The 26478-nt window shown below is 47.1% G+C and overlaps 1 protein-coding gene across 1 annotated transcript; it reads left to right on the top strand.

Annotated features, from left to right (window-relative positions):
- Window positions 1-2903: 2903 nt before the first annotated feature.
- On the top strand, window positions 2904-6089 carry CCR75_009809 (uncharacterized protein; the record flags this gene model as incomplete). Its single annotated transcript, XM_067967846.1, has 1 exon — window positions 2904-6089. The coding sequence occupies one exon, from the start codon at window positions 2904-2906 to the stop codon at window positions 6087-6089; it is 3186 nt and encodes a 1061-aa protein (XP_067819502.1).
- Between the last annotated feature and the right edge of the window lie 20389 nt (window positions 6090-26478).

The following is a 26478-nucleotide window of genomic DNA, read 5'->3' as shown; positions in this document are numbered from 1 at the left end:
TTATCTAAAAGGTAGATAATATTTGGAGAATACTTAACATAGTAATATTCGGAGCTCTTATCCATTGGTAGATACAGGCTACTGTATCTATTGCTCCGCGTTCCAGTCAGCACTGGACGCGCGCAAAGAGAGAGACAGATAAGACTTTATTACATGTTTTGTATTAGTATATAATTATGTCAGTAATAAATAGATAGAAACTGAAGACTTAATATATATAATGCATTTTACTTTTAACCCTCTTTAAAGCAAGCGTTTTAAAAAGAGTCTTCATCTGCACGTACTAGTGTACGTGAAGTGACGTGAGCACCCTTCGCACTGATGTAGTGCGAAGTGTACTTGTACTTAAGCAGTACAAGTCGGCAGTGCCCCGTTACCACAAGGACTAATGACAGTACTAACCGATCTACGAAGGTGATGTGCCTCGAATACTTCACGTACACGACGTGCAGAGGAAGATTAAAAGCGGCTTAGAAGTCTTAGCTACTAGGATACGGAGGCTTCAAAATAAAGAAAAAGTAAGAACTGTTTTAGTACATCAAATTCCTCCGATCTTCTATCTACTGGCTTTAATAGATTAACAACCAACTATGTACAGCGCCTCCTTGCGCACCGGCCAATCGTGTTTCGTAGCGATTGGCGGTGTTGACTTAACATAAATCAACCAACCAACATTACCGAGCTATTTCCTTCGTATTTAAGCGAGTTAATACTCATTGTCTTCTGTCCTAATTTGGATATTCTTGAAAATATTTAGTCAAATCTATTAAATGCAAAAGACACTTTAGTTTTGTATCTGATTATTTCAAGAACGATTTAAAAACAATTTAAAAGTGGTGCAACAGAAAACAGTCTTAAGCTAGACACCAAAGTAAAGATCGCTTATTTATTTGGATTGTCACTGTTGCTGAAGACTTTTACTGCACAAAGTTTCCAACCTCTTTGCAAAAGCGATCCTTTTGTATGGATTTGACAATGTGCCATTCGTACTTAGACGTTCGGTATAGCGCTTTTAATGTAAGTACATTATCGTCATTACCTCCTATAAGCGATTACCTTTGTTCAATTTTGCTGTTTTCGGAGGCTATTTTAAGCAATTAATGCTGCTGATACTACTTCTCGCTCTGCGAATCTTTCCTATCGTAAGTCATCGTCCGGATCTACTCAAAGCGCTAAGTAATCATGTCCCTGCAATGGAGCTCGTGCATGTATCCCCCCTCTCACCTGAGGCAGCTAAGACCCGCGTGCTCTGCTGGATCTTCACATACCACGAGAACCACGACACGAGATTACCAGCAATTAAGCAAACGTGGGGCCGCAAATGCGACAAACTTCTCTTCATGAGTGACACTGAAGATCTTCAATACCCCACAATCGCGATCACAGCCCCGCCATTGCATTCCACGCTGTGGCAAAAGCACCGTGAGATCGTGCGGCTATTGATTCGTGAGATCACCGAGGATCAATATGATTGGATATTTAAGTGCGACGACGATACGTTTGTCCTCATGGAGAACCTCAAAACGTACTTAAGCAGCTTGGACATGCAAGCGGCGGCCAGGGCAGGGCCAGTGCTTTTAGGGCATCGAATGACGTTGCCGTGGTGGAAAATGCAAAAGGCGTTCGAGCCATTTGAAGATTTTCATCCGAATCATGTTGCCGCGGTACTCAAGACTGTGAACGAGACACGAAAACAGGGGGGATTATTCTATACCGCTGGAGGGGCGGGGTATGCCATGAATTGGGCCTATTTGAAACAACTAAAGACCATTTTGGATGAACCTTTTTGTTTGCCATACGAAAGAATAGGAGAAGATTGGGCCATGTCGTTTTGTATGCGGCATTTTGGCGTTATTCCATTGGATACACGAGATGCCGAGAAGCGCGAGAGGTTTCATCAATACGACCCCAATATGCTCTATACGAAGCCGCATGACTCAGAAGACTATGATCACAATGTCTTTACATCGATCTATCACGAGTGGAATTGGTTTTCGGACCATAATGGCATTGGGTGGCAAAATGGAACGAATTGCTGCGCTCCAGATTCGATTACCTTTCATTATGTTAAGCCACCGCTAATGGAGCTATTTTACGAGTTCTATTATGGCAAACAGAACGCAATGATAACCTAATTGTCGCTATTATCGGTCTTTAAACTTTTTATGGCGTAATTAAAGGGATTTTAAATGCCGTAAAAGAAAATATCAAGATTTGTGCTTTATTTGTGCTTATTTTCGTTGATGCATCATTAATTATGGGTTCATACGAAGCATACATTTGTGAGCTTGTATCTCGGCGTTGTTTCTCCACTAGCGGTAAAGTTGGAGCTGTGAATGCTATGCAGCTAAAAGACAGATAAACGAAGCGTTTTGTGCGTGCACGACTACATGGTAATGACTTGAGCTGGTTATCACGTCAACAAGTTCAAAAAAGGTGGTAACAGCGTATTCGCTTGAGTGCTCGAATGGCGCGTCTAGGCAAGTTGCATTGAGTGAGAGCCCATCGAACGACTTATGCTCATTTTCTAAGGTCACTTCAAGAGCTAATTTGTTCGTAGGCGCAAAATTTATTAATTTTCAACGAAGGTTACTCGGACCGTGACGTCATCGAGTTAGTTACATAAGGCATGACGCAATGTTCGTTGTAGTTGTCTGCTCTAGAAGTGAAAAATATATATATTGTATCAAGAAAATTTTCGTCAATTATACACCCCCGTCGATTATACACCCAGGCTATATCAATTTCAGTAACTAAGCGGATCTGTTTTTTGGTCAAATGTATAAATTGTGTGCCATCAAGAGAATATTATCAAACTGACGAGGGTAATCATCCCATGGGTACACGCCTCCGATCTTAAGATCCCAACCCCGTCAGATCTCATTTGGCCGTCGCAATTAAGCATGACGCGCATCAACGAGTTTACACCGCTACTGGTGGACGACATCGAGCTGCGTCCCACTAGTGGTCGCCTACTGAAAAAATGGCCGTTTGCATTAGCTGGAGCCCTCAGTCTCCTCGCATTAAGTGCCCTATACCAGCACCGTGCCCTTTACCAGCAGCCACCCGTCGCTTCTTTCAATATCTTCGACGCGCGTGTCGCGATGAACGCGACGCCCAGCATAGAATCAAATGTGGATGAAGCGGCATTTCTATCCACGATGGAGGCATTTAAGGACCCACAAGCGGACCCGTGTGTCGATTTCTATCAATACGCCTGTGGTGGCTGGCTCGAGACGCACGCTATTCCAAAGGACCGTGCCAGTATCGATGCCTCGTTCGATGTCGTCACGGAGCGCAACAAGGACACAATAGCGCACATTCTCCGTCAAAATCCCCCCGACATTGGTCCATTGTACCAATCCTGCCTCACGGGACCCGCCATGGACACGAAAGCGGTCGCTTTTCTCGTCACGATGCTTCAGAACGTTCATGCCGCCAATTCAACGCATGAACTCATGGCACGGTCCGGTGAAATGGATCAATCGCTCGGCATTGAAACGTTCTGGAGTCTTATGGTGGGTCCCGACCCGAAAGATCCGCGTACGAATGTTTTGCAACTGTCGCAAGGCGGTTTGACGCTTCCATCTCGAGAGTTTTACCTCGACGATCAAAAGCGCAACATGACCACGACATTGTATCAAACGTACGTCACGTCGCTCTTTAAAGTCGACGAATTTGCCACTTTCTATCAAGATACGCTTGCAACAGACGTACTTGAAATTGAGACAACATTTGCCACCATGGCGCTGCCTCCTGCTGCTTTACGCGACCCATTGACAACATCCACGGCGTATTCATTTGCCGAAATAGCTGTCAATTATCCATTTGTCATGGCCTATTTAAATGGCATGTACAAGCAAGAGCCATTTCCAATGCTTCATGCGATTATCGCGACGCCAAGTGTCTTGGCTGCTCAAAACACGTTTTTACAAGACGAAAGCCAATTGCCACGCTTGAAATCGTACGTATCGTTTCGAATTCTCGACTCGTTGAGTGTCTACCTCGGGGAATCCTTTCGTCAATGGAGGCAGGACTTTCGTGGTCCGTTTCAAGGCGCCAAAGCTCTTGTATCGCGTGAAGAGTTTTGTACACGCGTAACAAGCACGTTCTTAGGCGATGCAATTGGAACGTATTACATGGATGCTGTGTTTGGACCGAATGCGCGAGCTTCGGCCCAAGCGCTTGTCACGGAGATTGAAGCGTCGTTGAAAGCATTGTTACTCACCGAGTCGTGGCTGGATAAACTCACGTATGAAGCGGCGGAAAACAAGTTGAGTCAAGTCAAAAATTACATTGGTGGACCTGATAGAGTCCCTCAATCCGTACCATTTGAGCTCCACGTAGACGATTTCTTTACGAATATCAAGCACTTTCTTGAACTCAGTGCTTTCGAATCCATCCATTTGATCAATAAACCCGTGGATCCTCAAAAGTGGGACATGTTTCCATCGACCGTGAATGCGTATTATGACCCAAGTGCCAATAAAATGGTGTTTCCAGCAGCGATTCTCCAACCACCGTTCTACAGTGCACAGCACTACCCCGCCGCGGCGAATTTTGCTCGAATTGGCATGGTAATGAGTCATGAATTGACGCACGGATTTGACGATCAAGGACGAGAGTATGATGGCACCGGGACGCTACGATCGTGGTGGACGCCCTCCGTGGCAGCTCAATTTAACGTGAAAGCCCAGTGCTTGGCAACGCAGTATGCCACGTTCCCAGTCGTGTCAAGTCAAGACGGGCAAGTACTTGGGAAGATTGATGGAAACCTCACACTTGGAGAAAACATTGCTGACAATGGCGGCGTGCGTCTTGCCTACGAGGCATATCAACTCTGGAAAGCGACATTTGCAAGTCCTTGTAGTGCGCCAAGTGCGTCCAAACCTACTGAGCCACTAGCGACTCAAATGCCTCTTACTTCGCCAGTCGCGCCACCCTCACCCGCCTTATCCGATCCAAATCCCGTCATGCCGTCGCCTGCTTCCTCCACAGCTCCACATGTCGAGCCATTATTAAAACAAGAGACGCCACACGACACGATTTCTCCATCTAGCACTTCCCCGAGTCTTCCGGATCAAAAGCGTGCTCCTTCTGAAACTGCATCACCCGTTCCGAGTCCAGTAGAACCTCTTGTATCTCCATCGGTGATGACGCCACCTGAACTGCCTTTATTGCCACCGACTGTGCCAGCTCTTCCAGTGCCACCAAGTCTTCCCGACGTTTTAAAAGCAACGCCATCTCCTTTGATTGTGCCACAAGCCAAGCCCAAGGATTTTCATCCTCACGAACCCAAAGCGACGCATTCGAAAAAACCCAAAGACGAAATGCAGGATCCTCGTATCGAAACGCACCATGGAAATAAAAAACAAGGCGCTTCAAAGGTCCATGAGAGCTCACAGGGCGATAAAAGACAGGAGAAAGACAAGAAAGACACGTCAACAGGACGTCAGGAACCCGAACAAGACAAGACGGTTGTACGTCATGACGCAGAAGTCGATGACTCCGACTCGGAGACGGACGAAAAGAAGCATGAAAAGAGAAAGAAAAAAAGTCATTCGGAATCAAAGAAGCATCGTCACGAAGAAGAGGAACGTGACGACAAGCGTGATTTGAAACGACGTCATCAGTATCAAAAACACGAGGAAGAGCACGAGCCGAATGAGCATGATCGCAAAAAACACGAGCGAAAGGCAGAACATCACGCCAAGGAACGAAAGCATCATCACCACAAGCACCACAAGCACCAGAAACAGCATCATGCATTGGCTTGGGAGCTTTCCAAGGAGTCATTGTTCTTGCAGGAAAAAACGACGGTTCATAGTATGGCGGAAAAGATTCTTCGTGCTTCGGTGCAGCCTCGGGATCCCGTGGCCGACGATCGTTTGTTTTTTACGGCATTTGCTCAGAATTGGTGCGAAAAACGCACGCCGGAATTTGCCGAGTTGTTGCGAACGATTGATCCACATGCACCAGGCAAGTGGCGTGTCAATGGTCCACTTATGAATTACGAAAAGTTTGCGGAGACTTTTTCGTGCCCCGTGGGCTCGCCGATGAATCCCGAGCAAAAGTGTGTCATTTGGTAATAAAAAGCAGTCGTCTTTTGACCCAGTAACTAAAAAGATTATTAAATAAAAAGTTTATAAAAATTGAAAAAAGTATCGCACAAAGTCATTTTGTTCATGCATGCCAACTGAGTATTGTGTCACGTGTGAGGCTAGTGCAGGATGTTTCGTCTATTAGAAGCATCCACGTGCTTCAAGCTTCGGCGGCATGATTTGTCGAAGTAGTATATTACCCCATGCATAAACGCAAAGACGAATAAGACCTCGCTTGGTGGTCACAGACCGGCCATGTGGAGAATGTGTAATCTAGTCGTGGACGATTGCGATGTGCTGACTAAATAGACTGCTTAGCTTCCTCAAATATCACAATGAGCTCCTGATTTGCTAATCGTCGAAGGAATAAAGTCGTTTTGACAAAGACAAAGAGGCAATCTGAAGACTAAAAAAGTATAGGATACGGCTCGTTGGGAAAAGCGACGGAAATGCTTCCCCGGATAGGCCATGTACAAACGCGAAAAGGCGTATTGTCCCATTACATAAGAATTATTTCTATAAGAGGAATAACAAATACTGTTTTCTATGTGAGAAATTAAATAAAGAAGTACAAATTTATTATCGTAATTATTTTGACTTAAATATTGCCAATATTCCAAATTGGGTAATATCGATGCAAAAAGACATTAGCTCTATTGATCAATTGATTTAAGCCTAAATCAACCCCCGCTAATCGTTATAAGACACGATTGTGTGGTGCGCAAGGAGGCGCCATACTTAGTTAGTTATCCATGTAGTAAGTTCAGTAGTAGATGGAAGATCGTTACGTTGGAAACTAAATTTATTAATAACGTTTTACTTTTCCCTACTTCTAATCCTTTGAATTACATTTGGTAGCTAAAGCCCCTTGGCTACTTAGAAGGAACCTCACCTTTCCTGTAATCAGTGTACGGTTAACTAGTACTGATCAGTTGTGAAATGTGTCTCGTTACACCTGGTAGCACTTCGTAGTCCGTATAACGACTTATGCACGTTCCATCCAACAAAGACATGTTGAATGAAGAAGGAGTGAGCTTTCCAGCCCCTCAAGAAGGCTATCACGCCACGCGTGAAGGTTTTTTTTTTCATTTGAGTAACCTTGAATGGAGAGCGATCAAACAAATAAGCTGCCTACGCTTATTTGTTTGATCGGTCTCCATATATATAATTTATCTCTTCTGTTTCTATCTCTTTGATACTAAGGTGGGCCAGCCGTTGGCGCCATCGTGTACACTCTGAAAAGAGATGAATATCATGCAGCCATAGCTGAGTTCGTACAACCACGACCCTAGAAAAGTAGCCCTGCTTTACCAGCAAGGCTCTCACACGCGGAGGTGTTGAGAGAGCAGGATGCACATCAATTGGAGCTGTTGAGACAGCAGCGTGTAAATGCTGCTTACGGGCCGACGCTTCCCGTCGACCCGAAAGCTTAACGATCGAAGTCTCTAAGTTTAATAGAGGCGAAGGCAACTTTCTTTTGAGATGGTTTGTCAAGTGAGACGACGGCATAGAAGCTCGCCGTGTCAGTGATAATGTGACGAAAGTGAATTTTGGCATGTCCAGCTTAGCCAGATGTGTAACGGGGTTACGTGTGACTGGTGTACTGACGCACTAAGGATATTTTGACTATGTCATATATTCGGAATGTAAATCAGTAATATAGCTGGGTTATCGTTATGACATAGATAGATACGAATGACACGTGTCGGGACCTCAAAAGTACGGAGTATTAATATTTAGTAGCGCTAGATTAGTAGCATATATTAGCCCAATTTAGTATTGTAGTTAGACTGATTAATATCTGAATGTATAACAGTTTAGAACTTCCTCTGTTAGTTGCTGTGTGACCCTGTCACACCTGGTGGCACTTGTAGTCAATCCCGCGGCCAAGGATTGAAACAATCTGGACGGCACTCAGGATTTATGACTTTGAAGACTATATGCCTCTCAGGCAGGACTATTCTTACCTTTTCAATGCCCATTGGACGACGCTTGAAAGGATCGGCAGCCTGTTAGGCGAGGAGACTTTTGTCGGATACCCTTCCCTGACCGCCGATCAACAAAGGGCTTGAGTTGAGTGCTTCGAGCGTTACGAGTCCTCTCTCATTGCTCACATGAGTACGGCGGCGCAAGATGTCGCACGTATGGCAGTGAGAGCGGAGGCACAGGTCACCTCCTCGACGCCGGCGTCGTATACGCCGCGTTCAGGAATGTCGAAGCCTGTGAAGGTCCGCGTTTCCATGCTCAACGGGAAGGAAGACGATAGCTTGGTCTTCTGGATCCGGGAGATCGAGATTGCGCTGAGCGTAGGCCAGATTCGCGACGCGATGTCTCAAGTGGCCTTTGCCCTTTCAAACCTGAGAGGTCGGAAAAGGGCGTGGGCTGTGGCCAAGGAGACGTCTACTCCGGGATAATTTGTCTCGCGGGAGTTCATGGCTAGGAGATGCGAACGACATTTCTGATCGCCAACGTGGCCTAGCGTCATCGGTCGTTGTTCTTGCCGAACGAGCAAGGAAACCGGTCCTTACTGGACTCTCTCATGGAGATCAAAACTATGCGATCCTTTCTTTTTGAAGTACCTCCAAAATTTGGAGGCCGCCATGGCCGAGGGCTCCGTTGTCGGAACAAGTAAAGGTCACAGTGTTCATGGGTGGTGTACGAGTCGGTCCTGTTCGCACTGACTTCTTTCGCCGCCAAGCGACTACGTTCAAAGAAGCTGTGCAAATAGCTTTTCTGGAAGACCACTGCACTAGATCGGCCCAGGGCCAGGTCGGGTCGACGGACTTCGCCGAAGCCCCAACCCATGGAGATTTCATCGGGCGGGCGCGTCCGCGCTGGGAAAATTCGAAGGCTGATGGCCGCTGTTTCGGGTGTAATGCGCTTGGGAGAGAATGATCCAAAATTCATGGAAGGCAGTTCATGGCAAGCCTGCTTCGACATAGCACACTCTGAACGCAGTGAGCGTTGTTGAGTAGAAAAACGAAGTCTCCCACTAGGCGCGGGACGTCCTACTGGGAAATCACTCGCTTTCAAGAAAGGAGGACGGTTGTCTCCATCTCTTCCTGGAGAACAACTCCCGGGGACAACACTGTTGTGTTCGTCTGTGGTCGCTGTGCGGTCAAACCTGGTGGTGGTTATCGCTAAGGGGAAGGGGTGCGAAGACCCCATGGCGGTCTTGATTGACTCGGGCGCGTCATACAACTTCGCGACAAAGGCCACTGTGGAGAAGCAGCAAGCGTTGTACGCCAAGGCTATTGAAGACTCGAAAAGCAACAGCAAGGTGTCCGTTCGCCTAGCGACAGGATCGATCGTATCGACTCGTAAGGTTTTGTTACTCTTATTAATCAAATTTGACGAGTTTGACTCTTAACCACTGTTCACTGGCTTGGATACGGACGATCGGTATGATCTAATCCTTGGGATGCCATGGCTTACGAAGCATAAGCCATGGATCGACTGGCGTAGTCGCACCGTGGGTGCTAGCCACAAACCACCCGTGGAACGAGCTTTGGTGGGTAATGTACCCTCCTCGTCACATGATGGATTTGTGCACGAACATCGCATTCCACGCTCGGAACGCCTCTTTGCCGGTTCGGCGGAGGTGGTGCATGAAGAAGGCCGTCAAGTATCGACTGGGGCCTTAGTAGGTGTAGTGGCTGGGTCAGCCTCCACAAAGGAAGTCGCGATCGAGGGTGGTTGCGCAAGCGGTGGTGCTGCGGTCACTATTGCTCAAAAAGGCGATGTCGCTCGGCGACACGTTAGTGAAAGAGATGCGTTTCATCCTTCACCGGATGAAGTAATCGTGGGGGGTTGCGCAAGCATCAATGCTGTGGCCACTACCGTTCAGGAAGACGCAGTCGCTGGGCGACGCGCACGTGAAAAAGATGGGTTCACTCCTTCACATGAAATTGCAGTCGTTGGACGACGCGTAAAGGGTGGTGAGGCTGGGTCAGTCTCCACCCAGGAGGACGCAGTCGCTGAGCGACGCGCACGTGGCAAAGATGGGTTCACTTTGTCGCAGGAAATGGCAGTTGTTGGACAGCGCACACAAGGCGAAGGGACTAACTCAGTTCCCGCACAGGAAGGCGTAAAAGCATGTCGATCCGCACAAAATGGGGCTGGTTCAGTTCCTGAGTTGGAGGTCATAGTCGCGGATCGACATGACATGGACGGGATTGCGGCGGAACCGCTTCCTAAGCTCGAATAATTCTACGAGCTTGAGGAGATATCCCAAAGGGAATTCTTAGCAGACCTAAAGGAGGGTTCGCTAGAAGATGTAGTCCTGATACGTCGCGAAGCGACGTCTGTGAAGTTGAACACCTCTTTGGTCATGGCCCCGGGGGTGTTAAACAAGGAGAGCAAGCCTCGTCGTCAGAAGAGGTACGGCTCGGCCAATCTGAAGGATTCAACGGATCTATTTTATCCTCTGTTGAAGGAGTTTGCGGATGAGGTCTTGGAAGACTCTCCTTCGGTGTTACCTTCGGATCGGGGTGTACGCCATGAGAATGATCTGGAGCCGGCTGCAAAGTACTGTACGACACGCCAATGGCCACTGCCCAAGGAATAAGTGGACGCTATTGACGCATTCTTTCCGGGAAATCACGCAGCAGGCTTTGTCCGAGAGTCAAAATCGCCCACACTTGTCGCCGATGTTCTGTGTGCGTAAACCCAACGGGAATTGGCGCATGGTTCATGCTTTTGACAAGCTGAATGCAGTCAAAAACCCGGCATCTACGCTAATTCCTCGGAAGGATGTGCTGCAGAAAAACATGGCCGGATGCAGTATTTATAGCGCGCTCGACGTGGTCGACGGCTATTATCAACAAACCATGACGGGATCAGATATTCCTCTCACTGCAGTGAGTACTCCCAGCAGTGAGTACTCCCAGTGGATGTTGTGGGAAAATTGTCCAAGGGGCTTTCCGTCGCACCAGCTACGCTTCATAGGCTATTTACGCAGCTCTTTCGACCGATCCGGCACTTCGCGCAGACAAATTTCGACGATATATTCGTTAACAGCAAGACTGTAGTGGGTAAAACGGATGTTCAGGTGCATATCGAGCACCTTCGAGGGGTGTTGATGTGTATGCGCGAGAATCGGCTTTGTGCGAATATCAACAAGTGCCTCTTTTGGGCGGAAGCGATTCCCTTTTTGGGATATTTCATTGGGAAGAGTGGAATCCGTACGGATCCAGAGAAGATTCGTGCAATTGCACAATGACCAACGCCGTCATCCCAGAAGGATTTACGCAAGTGGTCGGGTCTCGCGAATTATTTGCCTAAGTACAGCGAGAATAACGCGAAGATGGCCAGGCCATTGATCAACTTGCTGAAGAGCGAGGTGGCCTGTTCGTGGACTGAGGAGGCCCCCAACAAGCTTTTGAAGCGATAAAGTTGAGCCTACAGTCGGCACCAATATTAGCGTTGCAGGGCGAGGATCGTCCATTTAGTGTGGTGTGTGATGCATCAGACTTTGCCATTGGCTGTGCTCTGTTGCAGCTGGATGCCAATGGTAATGAACGGGTAATTTCGTTTCAATCGCGACAGCTTGGGGCTGCCGAGAAGAATTATCCAGTGCACGACAAGGAACTTCTAGCAATGAAGTACGCCCTTGTCAAGTTTCGGGTTTACCTGCTGGGCAGCAAACCCTTTGTCGTCTATACACCATGCCTCGTTAAGGACGGTGACTCAGTCGCCCCATTTGTCACAGCGCATGGCGCGATGATCGTCATTCTTTGCGGAACACAATTTGTGGTGGCTTACAAGCCAGAAAAGCAGAATGTGCTAGCGGACGCCCTATCGAGACGTCCTGATTACGAACTGGCACACGTTAGGCATCTTGAATCATCAGTGTTTGAGCTTATAAGTAAGGCGTATGCTCAAGACTCAGATTTCCAAGGGATTGTAGAGTCGATGAGCGCCCCTCGGAAGTCGAAAAATTGACGAAGCGCCAGCAGGCACATTGCTATCGGTAGAGTCTGTCCGATGAACTCCTGTTGTACAGTGTTAATCCGGGGTATGAAACACGCGCTTCCGACGACCATGACTGTCACTGTTTTCCTTTTAAAGGTCTTGAGCAGCAGCCATAGCGTCCCTGACACGTAGCTAATGGCTTCACCAGTTACAATATAAACGTCAGCATATTGCGTTTGACCAATGGTCGAACCCCTTTTAGGCCTCTCAGGTCATCGGCAGGCAGCCTCTCCTCCATCGACATTAGAAGCCATTGGCAACGATAGCGGAGTACGCGGATGCCGCAACCCATTTACAGAGAACAGGATGACCCTATCGACGAATGCACCGCATTATTCATTGCAATTTCCACTTGGGCTAACTGCGCACTCCATTGGGATGGCTCATCCACGCAAACACTGCGACGCACATCATGCAAAACACGGTTGACTCGTTCGGTCTGACCATCCGTCTGCGGATAGTCCGCCGTCGACCTTTCCAGTCGAGTTCCCATCAGTCGAAAAAGATGTTGCCAAAGGCGGACGCAAACCGAGAATGTCGATCAATCACGAAAGACCCAAAGTCCGTGATGTCGGAACAAATTGTCGATGATCAGCTGTGTCGCCTGCGGCGCCGTAATGCTTCGGCGAACCGCCACTAGTCGCATAAGCTTGCTGAGGCGACACACAAATACCATAATGCCCGTATGGCCATGCCTCTCCGCCGGGAGATCGAAGATAAGGTGCATGCTCACTACGCGCCAGCAGTCCACTGGGACCGGAAACTTTGTAGCGGCGCTGCTGAAGACGACAGAGGCTTCACTCGTTGACAAGTCTGGCATCTCTTGACATACATTCGGACCCACTTGTACATGCGGGGCCACCCGAAGTCACGTGCCACAGACGTGTACGCCTTTTCGCGCCCCAAAAGTGCACTATTCGGCCTCATATAGAATTCGGTGACGTAAGTCTTCGTCGTAAGGGACGACAAACGCAAGTGTTTAAGGTTGGTAATTTGATGCTAATTAATGCTAAGAACCTACCTATGCACGCAGTATCAGTTGTCGGTAGTACGAAGCTTCGTCCGCGTTTCGTGGAGCCGTTCACGGTCATCAGTGTGCACGGCAGTGCCTACACGTTGAACATGCCATCGGCTATGGTAACGCACCCGACATTATATGTTGGCATGCTCAAGGCCAACCTTGATCCGGCGGGCAGGTCTGAAATAGACGCCACAATTGTCCCATCATCTGACGAAGGTCATCAGCCGAGGGTGCAGCAGAATCATCGCTCGGTGGATGACCGGTCGTCAATGAAGGATTCGCAGGTGGGCCCGAAGGATACGACGGATGACCTAAGGGGTAAGCAGACTGGCACGAAAGAGGTGCAGGAGCCTGCGTAAAGTGGCGCTTAAGGATCTCCACCCGATCAAACAACGAAGCCAGCCAACGCTGATGGTCATTCAAGTCCTTGTTCATCGTCGCAGTCAAATACCCGATACTGTCGTCGAGCTGAGTCGCAAGCTGCTCCATGCGATGCCGTTGACGGCTCAGTGATCCCTCACAATGTTTCACACGACGATCATCCGCATGATCATGGTCCTCGAGGACGCGGACACGATCCCTCACGGCAGATAGGTCGTCTCGACATACCGCCAAGCGATCCTAGAACGAAGCCAGTGAGTTCGGAAGGGGTCGTAACTCCCCAGACTGTGATTTTGTACAGTTGTACTAGCGACCGTACCACAAGTGAGGCCGTCGCACTCAGTCGTAGTACATCCACACGCTTGTGAACGCTCCAAGACGTTCATCAGATGGCCATCTGATGAACAAGTGACAGGCATCTTTACGGATCGATTCTGCCAGCTGATCCTTGGCTCGTATATTCTGAGCCAAGGTAAACCTAGGATGACATTAAAATTTATCATCGAAATCTAGTACGATGAAACCAACATCGTACTGTAAATCTTTTAACGTGTAGGGGAATTTCACTACGCGTTTCATTACTGTTATCGATACGCCTGTGTCATCCTCGTTGGAGGGATGTCGCGCTCAACATATTTGAGCTTACGACCCTCTAGTGACTGGCGACGAATAAAGTTATTCGACGCTCCGCAGTCCACTAGGGCTCTGAGTGACAAATCATTTGTCACTTTTAACTTCAAGATGATGAGGGATACCTCATCACCAGGTGCAGAGACACATAATGATTGTGTGTCTGGAGCAACTTTAGTCAAGAACGACCACGGTATGAATCGCATGCAAGAGCTGCTTAGCAGCTATTACGGGCTGGAGGACCAGGAAAGTAGACAAGAGCAGCAACGCAATATTGATTCGCCCGGTTTTGATTCAAATGTCTACGTCAAGGTGCCTTGAAGACTACATGTAGCCATAGTTTGCGTTGTGTAGCCATGTTAATACAGCTCTCGATGACTAGGTGTTACTAAAGACTCGCGGACTTAATGACTTGTTATCGACAGATGACCAATTAATACAAGAAATCAAAGAGCTGGACACGAACATGCAAATGCTTGTATACGAAAACTACAGCACGTTTATCAATGCTACCGACACGATCCGCAAAGTGAAGGTCAGAATTGTATCTATCATCACGAACGCGATGAACTATGGTGGTATGATTCGTCCTCCTCAACCCTTGTTAGATCACGACGGAGAGCGATACTTCCATGTTGAAAATTTTGTCGGACATCGCCGTAAGGCGGGACGGCAGGAGTTCTGGGTAAAGTGACGTGGCTACCCGAAGACCCAAATACGTGCGAACCGGAGGACCACCTCATGGAGGACTGTGCGCACGTCGAGAACGCTTATAGGCGTTGCCACTCAATTGGTCCGCGCTAACAGGGCCTAGAAGGCTCTTCGGGTTGATGTCGTGGGGTGGCCTCCCCTTCTGAATTTTGATGGCGCTGATTCTAGAGAAGACGTGTCGGCAGTGATCGTCTTAAGTGGGGCATGATGAACGTCGGTGAATATCGGCGATGACGGTCGTGTGTCGAACTCGCGAGCACACTTCAGTCCTTGTGCACGCTCTTGCCGCTTGCGGCGTCGCGCGGCAGTTCGCAAAGCTGACACACAGCACGTGGCTTCTTATTCGAGTGATGTTTGAGCAGCGCGTTGTGTGAAGCTCTGCGATGCAGCTTGCCGAGCAGGTTTCATGATCTTTTGCATCAGAGTTGTTTGCATCCTGGTGAGCTGCTTCTCGTTAAGATGGTGTCGTAGTATCCGGTGGGTCATCACGCACGGTGTTTGACAGCTCAAGTGATGTTTCTTTGGCATGCCCGTTGGGCGTCGTAACGTCTGTCGTTGTGGTGACTGTATCAGTCGATGGCGTCGTGGTCTGCGAGTGCCCTGGGAGCGTCTTGGGGTCGGTCGTCATTGTGGTCGCTGCGGTGGTTCTGCGTGTGTGGATACCAGCGGGGCAGACTCGTTGTGTCACTTCCCTTCGGGCTCCCCCTCCTAGCTCCCCCTCCGAGCGAACAGTATTTCCTATTCGGGTGTGGGTGGGTGTAGCGGGGTCACATGTGACTGGTGTACTGACACACTAAGGATATTTTGACTATGTCATATAGTCGGGATGTGTATCAGTACATCAGCAAATATAGCTGGGTTTTAGTATATGACTCAGATAGGTACGAGCGACACGTGTCGACACCTCAAGTACGGGGTATTGATATTTAGTAGTATTAGATTAGTAGCATTTGGTAGCCTGATTTATTATTGTAGTTAGACTGCTAAAAGATCTGAATGTATAGCAGTTTTGAACTTCCTCGGTGTTTGCTGTGTGACCCTGTCTTAGGACGTGCTAAATTCTGGGCCTTGGGGATCAAGCTTCACGACCCATTAGTCATCGGGTCGTATGACCCGTCTCAGGCAAACATTTGAGTTGCCATGTGCCGAATTCAGGGCTCAAGCCGAGCTCCTGGATCTGAAGCATGGCAACCGTGATCTACACGCATATACCCATCATACACGATACCTGGTCAGTTGTGCCGTCTGGCATCCATTTGATTAACAAACACAGATGACTGTGTTCATTTAAGGTCTTGCAGACGGCCCTGTCGTGATTCACCTGTTCGGGCTAGATTAGAGTCGCTCGACCAAGCGATCTCTAGCGCGACAGAAGTAATTATGCCTGAAACTGGCTTTTGTCCACTCGTGTGCATATCGTCCACCAAGACGAAAGAAAACGGAGGTCCATAACCCATGGACCTCTCGTATTTAGAGAGCAAGAAACCTCGCTGTACATGTTACAAAGGATTACTAAAATGTAACCGTTGTTAAAGACTGGCCACTACGCCTATAAGTGTAGTCCCCCAAAGCTAGTGCCTAAGAACACATAGCGAAAGACCGACCTCTCGCTAGGAACACTGGAGGACCTACGATCCACCAACGTTAAAAGAATTTGCAGGCCTTTTGACGAAAGTTGCTCGTCACACACAAACATTGTGTGTAACTGCCCCAGGGGGATAAAGCTAACCTCATCACCTGAATATAAAAGTGTCAAATAAGTTGCCACTCAAGCCCCTTGTCAATTGTGGGGCTTCGAACAATTTTATTAGACGCCAATCGCTAGAAGATAAACAGTACGATGATTATTTCATCGTATTAGATTTGGATAAAAAATTTGATGTCATCCTAGGATAACCATAACTCAGAAAGTACGAGCCATGTAATAATTGGCAGCATCAAGCCGTGACGATGCCTGTTGCTTAGTCATCAGATGGCCAACTGATGAACGTCTTGGAGCATCCACAAGCGTTTAGGATGACTGCACAAGACCTTACTGTGAATACCCAACACATTGTGGAGTTAGATACAATGTATCAAGTGTAGGCGCTAATACATATAAATTTGATAGCCCTTCCGACGTTAACTTTCGATATAACTCAATTGCCAACGCTAGAAGCAAAACGGTTCGTGCGTGATTCTGCGTAGTTGCAAAGTCAAGCAAACCTTCCTACTTGTCACAGATGACAGTTACGTGGCCGATATTCGGTCGGCAATAGTATTTCTTGAGAGCGGACGGATTCTCAGCAGCTCCTCGATAGACTAAAGTGTCCTCGATGAGAAGACTCAAATTAAAAGTTTTACGTCTCAATCTTGGAAGTCTTTGAAGACAAATCCTTTATATAAGGATTTGATCGAATTCAAGGATGTATTCCCTGAATCCGTACCGAGCGAGTCGCTTAAGGATAACGTCACCCAACACGAAATCGACCTGATACCAGGTTTAATAGACCGTGTGTCCAATGCCTTGTGAACAAGTATTAGCGATCGACAAATTCCTTGCCGAGCGATAGGCGGCGAGCCATGTGAGGGGATCAATTTCCCTACATAGCTCTCCGACCTTCTGTGTGAGTAAAGCAACAGGATGATGGCGGATTGTCCATGCATTTAATGAATTGAACGCTACTACTGTACAGGCTATAACGCCGATACCACGAAAATACGTAGTCTTTGATGGTACGCCAAAGAGCACTATCTTTTTGTCAATGGATCTGATGGATGGATTCTATCAGATTCTTATGCGTGAACAAATTATTCTGTTCACAGCAGTAAGCACCCCAAGCGGTATGTTATGGGAGTGGCTAGTCATGCAACTGGGACTTAGTAACGCCCCTGCGACATTTAACAGATGTGTAACCAATATATTGAGATTGGTGCGGGATTCAGCACCGAACAATTCAATGACATCTTTGTTCATAGCAGAGCCATGACTGGGAAGTAATGCGTAAGCACAAGCTGCATGCAAATTTCAAAAAGTGATATTCGATTACCACTTCTTGGGCGCATCGTGGGTATACACGGCGTACGGCCGGATCCAAAAATATCAATGCGATCACCGATTGGCCTGCGCCTGTCGTCGTAAAGAGACTTAGAAGCGTACCTGCACAAGTACTCACGCAAATATGCCGAAATGACAGTGGCTATTTCTTTTTTGTTGATGAAAGATGTAAAGTGGTCTTGAAGCGCTGATTGTCAGCGTTCCTTTGAGGGTTTCAAGCAAAGCTTGATGCAATCGCCAATCCTGGCGATTGCTGACCAAGACCGACCTTTTTAAGTGGTATGTGACGCCAGCGATTTTTGCAATCGGCTGTGCATTAATGCAATATGACACAGATTGCGCAGAACGCATCGTCTGTTATCAATCGCGTCAGCTTCAACCAGCTGGACGCAACTATCCAGTGCATGAAAAGTACTCCTTGCCATGAAATACGCACTGGCCAGGTTTAGGCAGACCGTTCATTGTATAAACTGACCATATTTCTTACACGCGGCCGTAAATAGTCCAGACCTCTTGCAAAGAATGACGAGATGGTTGCCTGTCTTCGCAAAATATAACTTCTTCGTCGAGTATAAGTCAGGACGACTTAACGTCGTCGCTTATGCCCTTTAGCGTCGGCCCGATGTTGAGCCGGCTGCGCAAATCAATAATGAGCATAAGGCTACTGTTACGACAACAAGTGCTTCGTCGTCAACATTACCTGACGACGTTAGAAGGGCTTATCAAGGAGATAAGGCTCTTAAAGGGTTTATGGATTACCTAAGAAATCCATCCCAGAATCCTTAAAAGGATTGTGAGGATTCTATTGATCCTCAGCAAGATCGATATACATCACGCAATGGATTACACAGTCGCTGCTGGCGACACACCTCGTTTTGTCATCCCCACCCAGTATGATTTGCGTTTAGGCATCATGTATGAGTGCCACGATGCACCAATAAGTGGTCATCGTGGACGTGAGAAGACCTATCTCACGAGAAGCCGCGACTTCTATTGACCACGCCAGTATGAGTTCGTCCGGAACTACATACGTGCTTGAGAAGTTTTTCAACGGGTGGAGCTCAGGGCTACATCCTGGGCCGGGGTGCTCAGGGCTACATCCTGGGCCGTTACAACCTGCATGTTCCGGCAGAATGTTGGCAGTCTGTATCTATAAACTTCGTCTTAAAATTTCCCGAATACGATCACAAAAATAATAATATTCTTGTAGTTGTTCATCGTTTCAGCAGAAAAGTACATCTTGCTGCAGTACTGGAGTCGACTACAGCCAAAAGCTGTGCTTGAGTCTTTGTTGACACGATATTTCGACTCCATAGGTTACCTCGCGAACTGGTCAGATCGAGACCCTAGATTTATGGCGGAATTTTGGTAATCTGTGTTGAAATCACTTATACAACGGTTTGAAAATGTCAACTTCTGACCATCCTGAATCAGATGGTCAGACAGAACGTTCAAATCGTGTCTTTGAAGAGATATTTTGCGAATACGTCCACTCTATTACGAGTTGAAGCGAGTTCTTGCCGATAGTACAGCTTACGTTTTGCAATTCAGTGCATGGTTCCACAAAATATACACCGTTTTTGGCAAATAGCTTGCGCAATTTACGTATACCCGTTTTGTTTGAGAGTAACTCTTTATAAAGGGGGGAGGATTCTCTCAAGCAAAGAATAATCTTGCTCTTGCTCATCACGCATTGTATCTACAGTCAATGCGAAGGATACCAATGCTGATATAATCAACTTTGAAGCGGACAAACTTAGTAATATAAATAAGGCTAGTGCTGAAATACTCAGCATCGAAAGCAATAATATTAGTGAGAACAATAATGCTCTCACTTAAGAAGAGGATGACAACGCTGCAGTGCGCACTGGTCGCACTGAAGACAAAAACAAAACCGATTCATCAGGAGAATTCCTGCTGGCTAGAGAAGCAGTGCTTCGTTTCGTACAGGACCGACAGAAACGGATCTCGGACAAATAGAAGAGCAAACATTCTTTCACATTATAGTAATCTAGTCCTTTTGTCAACGGTAAACCTATCAAAACATATAGTGACGAATGTAGGCAGTAATATATTACTGCCCAAGTATATCGGCCCGTCTCGTCTACTACATCGCCAAGGCAATCCGTTCACGATCTAGCTACCTCATAGGATGCGTACGCATCCTACGTCGTATGTCGGACGTCTCAGCCCTCACCATCAGTACGAGAATTCTTCCGATTTCGAATTAATCCGGCACGGTCTAGGGACTCCGCCAGAGCCTGATACTTCCGAGCCAGAGCCTGATGGTCTCGGGTTAAAGTTTGGTTCTAATGAACTAGACGATCCAGTCTTTCCTCCAAGGAGAAATCATTTGACCAGCTTTTAATACATCGTTCTGAAGAAACTGGCGTGTCCTTCCGTATCAACCGCAACTTGCGCACAGTTTTTAGCTGTTCGCGGGAAAACAGGTCGACCGTCGTCAGTAAGTCACGACGAAGGGATCGCTCGTGATCATTGCTTTCTCTTAATAACGGAGAACATTATCCAAGTACGGTGTTGACTCGGGTTCGGCGAATGAGGTGGACCCCTCCACATTCATTGACGGATTCGAGTGGTGGAACCGTTTTAAGTTGAGCGCTTCTAGAACTACTGTGAGGTGAAAAAGGTTTGAATGAGTTGTCTCGACGATGGCGAGGGTATCCATCCTCGCATGATAGTTAGGAATCCCGTTCCCAACTGATGGTGACGTTCCGGGTCTCGTTCAACAGTACGACGAGACCCATCCTCCTCGACAGAGGGTCAATCAGCGAACGAGCGCTGGAAGCGCTTGTAAACGAATTGGAGATTCTCAAACCATACACATATCTCTCAAGAGATGAGCGTCCTCCATTGAGGGTCTTTAGGTGAGTAGGCTTCCTTAGGGGTATAACCTGCGCCCTTTAAACAGCATGGAGATGAGCCCTTCACAAGAGGCAAGGTAATCCTGCCTCTCTAGACAAACGGTGCAGCTTGTAGCGTGCACCGACTACGGTCCGTTTTCTGAAGTGATTCTAAGGATTACTCTGAGAGTAATGTTAGCGCTAACGTTAACATGAGCCAGCGGGAGAGGGACCGCAATGTTTTGCGGTTTGCTCCTAAAAAAGGCTAAATTGCCCTCTAAGGGCAACCCAACTCGTTCGTCTGGTATGACCAACGATCGGTACCAAATTCCGTTATTAAACTTCTCCAGGTTCTTCAAGTCTGATGAGGACGAAACGGAATTCTTCATCGATGCATTTTTCGGCATCGCTGGTACTCATGTAAGCGGGCAAAGAATGTCACTCCTTTGTTCCAAACTTGGGAAGCATTTGTTCAGAATGTGTAGAAGATAGGCCGCGAGGCTTGACTTGACAAACTACGTCCCTGGTGATGCATACTGACATACCAGATTCATCGCCGTCAATGGTGTTATCACAAGATGACTCCATGGCCCTGGTTAATTCGGAGGCCTTATTTTAACACTTGCCGTGAGTCGGGCGATGACGCCTACTCGGCCCAGTCATCTACAATACGAGTAGCAGGTGTCTCCTTACTACCACCGGCAATGGGAGTAGCAGCTGACATATATCCAATGGATTAGGAGGTGACGTATTTCCGAAAGAAGACGCACTCGCGTCTACTGGAACATTTGTATTATCAGCAACTGCACTGGTCCGTGCAGCTGCCAGCTTTGCGATCTTGCCAGCTACGCGCACAGGTTTCGACACCATGCGCAAATTATAAAAATATTATTTAACCTAAAAACAAAATTAACAGTAAATTATCTTGTTATACCAAGGACATAAATTCAAATAATCGATATTGTTTGAATAGATTTATAGGTTTATAAACACGAATTGATTTTGAACAAAAATAATAATGCAATAGATTTAGAGGAAACAAATGATGCAAATTTAACAGGCAATTACGTTATTATTTTTCTCCGTCACTCCATATCATTCACTATTGTGAATGTTGGTTAGTGAGGGGTGATGTAACTGAGTGTCTCATTACATAAATATTATTTCCTACATGAGAAATAATTAATATTACATCATATGATAGAAAATAAATAAAAGTACAGATTATTCTCTCTATTCATTTTAACTTAGCACTGTTAATACTACCAAATTTGGTAATATTGACGGAATAAGGCATCAGTCTTATTTATTGTTAATTTAAGTGTTATTTAACCCCATTAATCGCAAGTAGGCGCCATACCTAGTTTGTTGTTACTATAATTAAGTCAATAGTTGATAGAAGATCGTTACGTAGGAAATTTAAATATAATTACAGTTTTACTTTTTCTCTATTCTAAAGCCTTATAATTTACTTATAGTAAGACGAAAGTCTATTAATGAGTGCGGCCGAGCCTTAAAGGCTGGCGACTTATCTGAAATGGTGGTCATTCGACCAACATTTGGGTTAAACTCATCGTCACTTTTAGACGAAGTTGTCCTGGATGACACAAAGGCTGCACTTAGTGCGCGAAATGGGTCATCGATCCTTAAAGATCCTACGGATCCCTTAAGTTCCTTGATTAAGGAATTCCAAGATGTGGTATGTAATAATCCACCATCTGTTTTACCTCCAGAAAGAGGTGTTCGGCATGAAATTGACTTGGTTCCGGGTACCAAATACTGTGTCACAAGACAATGGCCTTTACCAAGGGAGCAGTGTGACCGTCATTGACGATTTCTTCCGTGCTAAGCACGATGCTGGAATGGTACGAGAGAGCCCAATCTCCTCATCCGACGCCGACATTTTGTGTCAAAAAGCTAAATGGTAAATGGCGCATTGTACATGCTTATAATAAGCTTAATGCTGTCACTATACCAGCTCGAACCCCCATTCCTAGAAAAGATGTTCTTCAGAACAATATGGTGGGATGAACAATGTACAGTGCATTGGACTTAGTCGATGGCTACAACCAATTGCTCATGCGAGCTAGCGATATCCCGCTTACAGCTGTTAGCAGCCCAAGCGGCATGTTATGGGAGTGGCTGGTTATGCCACAAGGGCTTTCGAACGCCCCGGCAACATTTAATCGTCTAGTGACGCAACTGTTTCGCCCTCATCGAGGTTATGCACAGACTTATTTCGATGACATTTTTGTCCATAGTCGTGCGGAGCAGGGTCGGTTGGATATGGACATTCATTTAGACCATTTGCGAGCAGTGCTCGAGTGTATGCGCACAAAAAATTGTATGCCAATCCATCTAAATGCATTTTTGACGCAGACGAATTTCCTTTTTTAGGATGCTTTATTGGAAAGCGAGGCCTTAGAGCGGATTCCGCTAAGGTAAAAGCCATTGTAGATTGGCTGGTTCCTAAAAACCAATTTTTTTTGCGTAAGTGGTTGGGTTTCGCCAATTATTTACACAAATATAGCGATTTTTTTTTTTCGCTATATTTGTGTAAAAAATTGGCGACACCCAACCACTTACGCTGATATGGCTTGGCCATTATCTAATCTCCTTAAAATGATACAGAATGGTGCTGGACTAGCACCGAAAATAATGCTTTTCGAGCAGTTTAGGATAGTCTTATCCATGCCCCGATTCTGGCACTGCCAAATCCAAATTGGCCTTTCAGTGTCGTCTGTGACGCATAAGATTTTGCCGTTGGCAGTGCTCTGTTACAAACTGATGTTGATGGGCATGAACGTGTTATTGCGTTTGAGTCTAGTTTATGACAAAGAGTTATTTGCTATGAAGTATGCTATCGTCAAATTCAGAGTTCATCTGCTCGGCTCTAACCCGTTTGTGATATAAACAGATTACGCGTCATTACGCACGGCAACTAAGTCGCCCCATCTCTCACAGAGAATGGTCCGATTACTATCCTTTTTCGCGAAATACTTCGAGGTGAAGTATAAGCCCGGCAAGCAGAATGCTTTGGCCGATGCGTTTTCACGCAGGCCGGATTATGAGCTTTCTTATTTAACGACCATCTTGTCGCCTTCTCCTGAATTAATCCGTTCGGCTCACACCAAGGATAAACAGTGTGTAGCTCTGGTACGAGCTTTAAAGAACTCTGATTCAGGTATTTAATTGTCGGCACGATTGTGTACCGATTTTCTATCGATAACGACCTGTTGCTTTATTGCACAGACATCGCGGACCCTCCGCGTGTCGTTGTTACTCATAATGAGGTTATAAAGTACCGAATCCTCAAAGAGGCACACGATACTGTCCTTGGTGGTCATCTCGATAGAGAAAAGACCTACGGCTCTATAAGCCAGAGTTATTGGTGGCATATAGGTCAGTACATATGTTCGCACATGCGAAACTTGCCAACGGATTAAAACCTCGGCGCATGGTGCTGCACCACTGGCGAGCCTTCCCGTCCCCAGAGGTTGCTGGGAGTCCATTAGTATGGATTTTGTTTTCGGTCTACCGAAAGGTTCAGCTGGTAACTCCGGCATAGTGGTCTTTGTTGACCGATTGAGCAAAATGGCTCGCTTAGCGGCCGTGCCGGATTCCATTGACGGAGAAGATACAGCTAAGCTGTTTATCGATCGCGTGTTCGACAACATGGTTTGCCAGTGACAATTGTCTCTGTTCGGGACCCCCGTTTTACAAGTTTATTCTGGAAATTATTTGTCCGAGTGCTTGGCACCAGACTGGATATGTCCACTGCGGACCATCCGCAGACCGACGATTAAACTGAACGTATCAATCACGTCATTGAAGACATTTCACGCAGCGTGTGTGCTCAGACACCAAAGCGCTGGAGCCCATTGCTCCCAGTGGTGGAGTTTGCGTTAAATAACGCTGTACATGCCTCTACAGGCTATACTCCGTTCTAAGTAAACGGTCTTACCCATCCACGCGTTCCATTAACGATACCACTGAGTGGTTCAGGGCTTGTACCGATAGGCTTGCTGATATCAGCCCTGTTACCGTTCGGATTTAAGTAAGCGAGTTTCTCGCGACGCAATTTAGTGTCTTAAGACATGTAAGGAATACGATGGCTGATAGCCAAGACAAACAAAAAGAACAAGCAGATGCCAAAGGCAGATGCTGTATTAATTCTTATATGGTCGGAGACCGAGTTTTACTGAGCGCTAAAATTCTACCTACCAGCTTGGTTTCTGCGGTCTACAGGACCAAATTGCGCCCGCGCTTTATTAAACCATTTACGGTCGTGGCCAAGAAAGGCCTAGCTCATGCGCTAAACCTCCTAGCAAGCTGCGTACATACCCAGTGTTGTACGTCGGCTTGCTTGAGCCATATCGGGACCCTTCCAACGTGGACTTGAAGGCGCTTGCGCCGAGACAGGCGGTCGTGTCGCAGATTGCTGCATCCTCACTAGGATATCTAGCTGGCCCTCTTAACGAGGCTGCGGACACTCCAGCGTCAAAAGACGGTCCCCAACCGCCTCAAAAGAGCTCTCATCCCAAGCAAGGACCTCACGAAGAAGTTGCACCTCGTGATGTAGAGCATCAAATGCTTCCGCCAAAGTTCGGCCCCCTCCCGCGCTGCTTGATGCGCGGGGGGACCTTTAGTTTCATTTGGAGAAGCTTTTACATCGACGTCGTTGTAAGGGTCAATACCAGTATCTGGTGAAGTGGCTAGGGTACCCCTCTTCTGAAAACTCTTGGGAGTTCGAGGTTCCTCTTCGGCAAGATTGTTCGTACGCCGTTGACGTTTTTGAGCGCCAAGCTCAGGGTCAACCCGCGTCAAACGACGCTTCCCACCACCAAACGTGGGATTAGGTGGATTCTAAGCCTCAGTGCGGCTTCGATTATGGTTGTACGGTCAACCGAAGCACTGAATATTGGCTAGGCCTTTGTTCGTTTTGTGGCATAATTGCCGAACGTAACTGGCCTTTGGCCTTAAGTTTAGCGAAATTGAAGCGAAGCTTCCGTTCCAAACGAACATCACCTCTATCCGCAGACTCTCTGATATTACAAATATTACGAAGTCGGCGAACCCGGTGGACACAGTTCTCAAATGAGACTTCGTTTTCCCTCCTTGTTTCGTTTGGAAACAAAACGATCGAAATTTCTCTCATGGAGGTCACCGAAGCCCCACCGGCTTGATCACGTAAACGCGTCAAATACTGGCTTCGCGTCATTACCTTTGGCGTAAGGTATTGCTCATGTAGAGCGTCGCGGGCAGCGATCTCCTCCAGCGTCCTCGCCGGGTCACCGGAGATCCAGGTGCTCAAACTGTGACCCGCTATCTCTTTGAGACGGTCTTCCGCACTAAGCGGAATGAATGTATATCCACTATGAGCCTTAGCTTTCGCTATTTCGGCAGCTCGACGACGAGCTCTTTCGTCTATGAGGATTATCTGCACTTGCTCTTCATCGAGCGGATTCGTAATGATGTTGGACTCAGGGTCCCGTGTCCTGCTCAATGCAGTTGAAACATCAGCGGCACCACGTTCGGAACGGATTCGGAGCCCGCCGACGTTCATTCGGAGGAGAAGGCGTGAAAGAACGACGCTCTTTCTCCTCCTCCTCGGACAGAGAGTGACTTTCAAAGTCCACCATTCCCTCATCGTCGAGGAAGGTACTAAGAATCTGTGACTCACGCTTGATTGTCATGAGACAAAGGAATGAAAAACACAGCCGAACGGTCAGCTGTTTAGGTTCCAACCTCAAAGAAGAAATG

Source organism: Bremia lactucae, linkage group LG9 (assembly GCF_004359215.1).
Source record: "Bremia lactucae strain SF5 linkage group LG9, whole genome shotgun sequence".
Taxonomy (NCBI): Eukaryota; Oomycota; class Peronosporomycetes; order Peronosporales; family Peronosporaceae; genus Bremia; species Bremia lactucae.
Note: the sequence above shows the minus strand (reverse complement) of the source record. Positions and strands in the feature narration are given on the sequence as shown.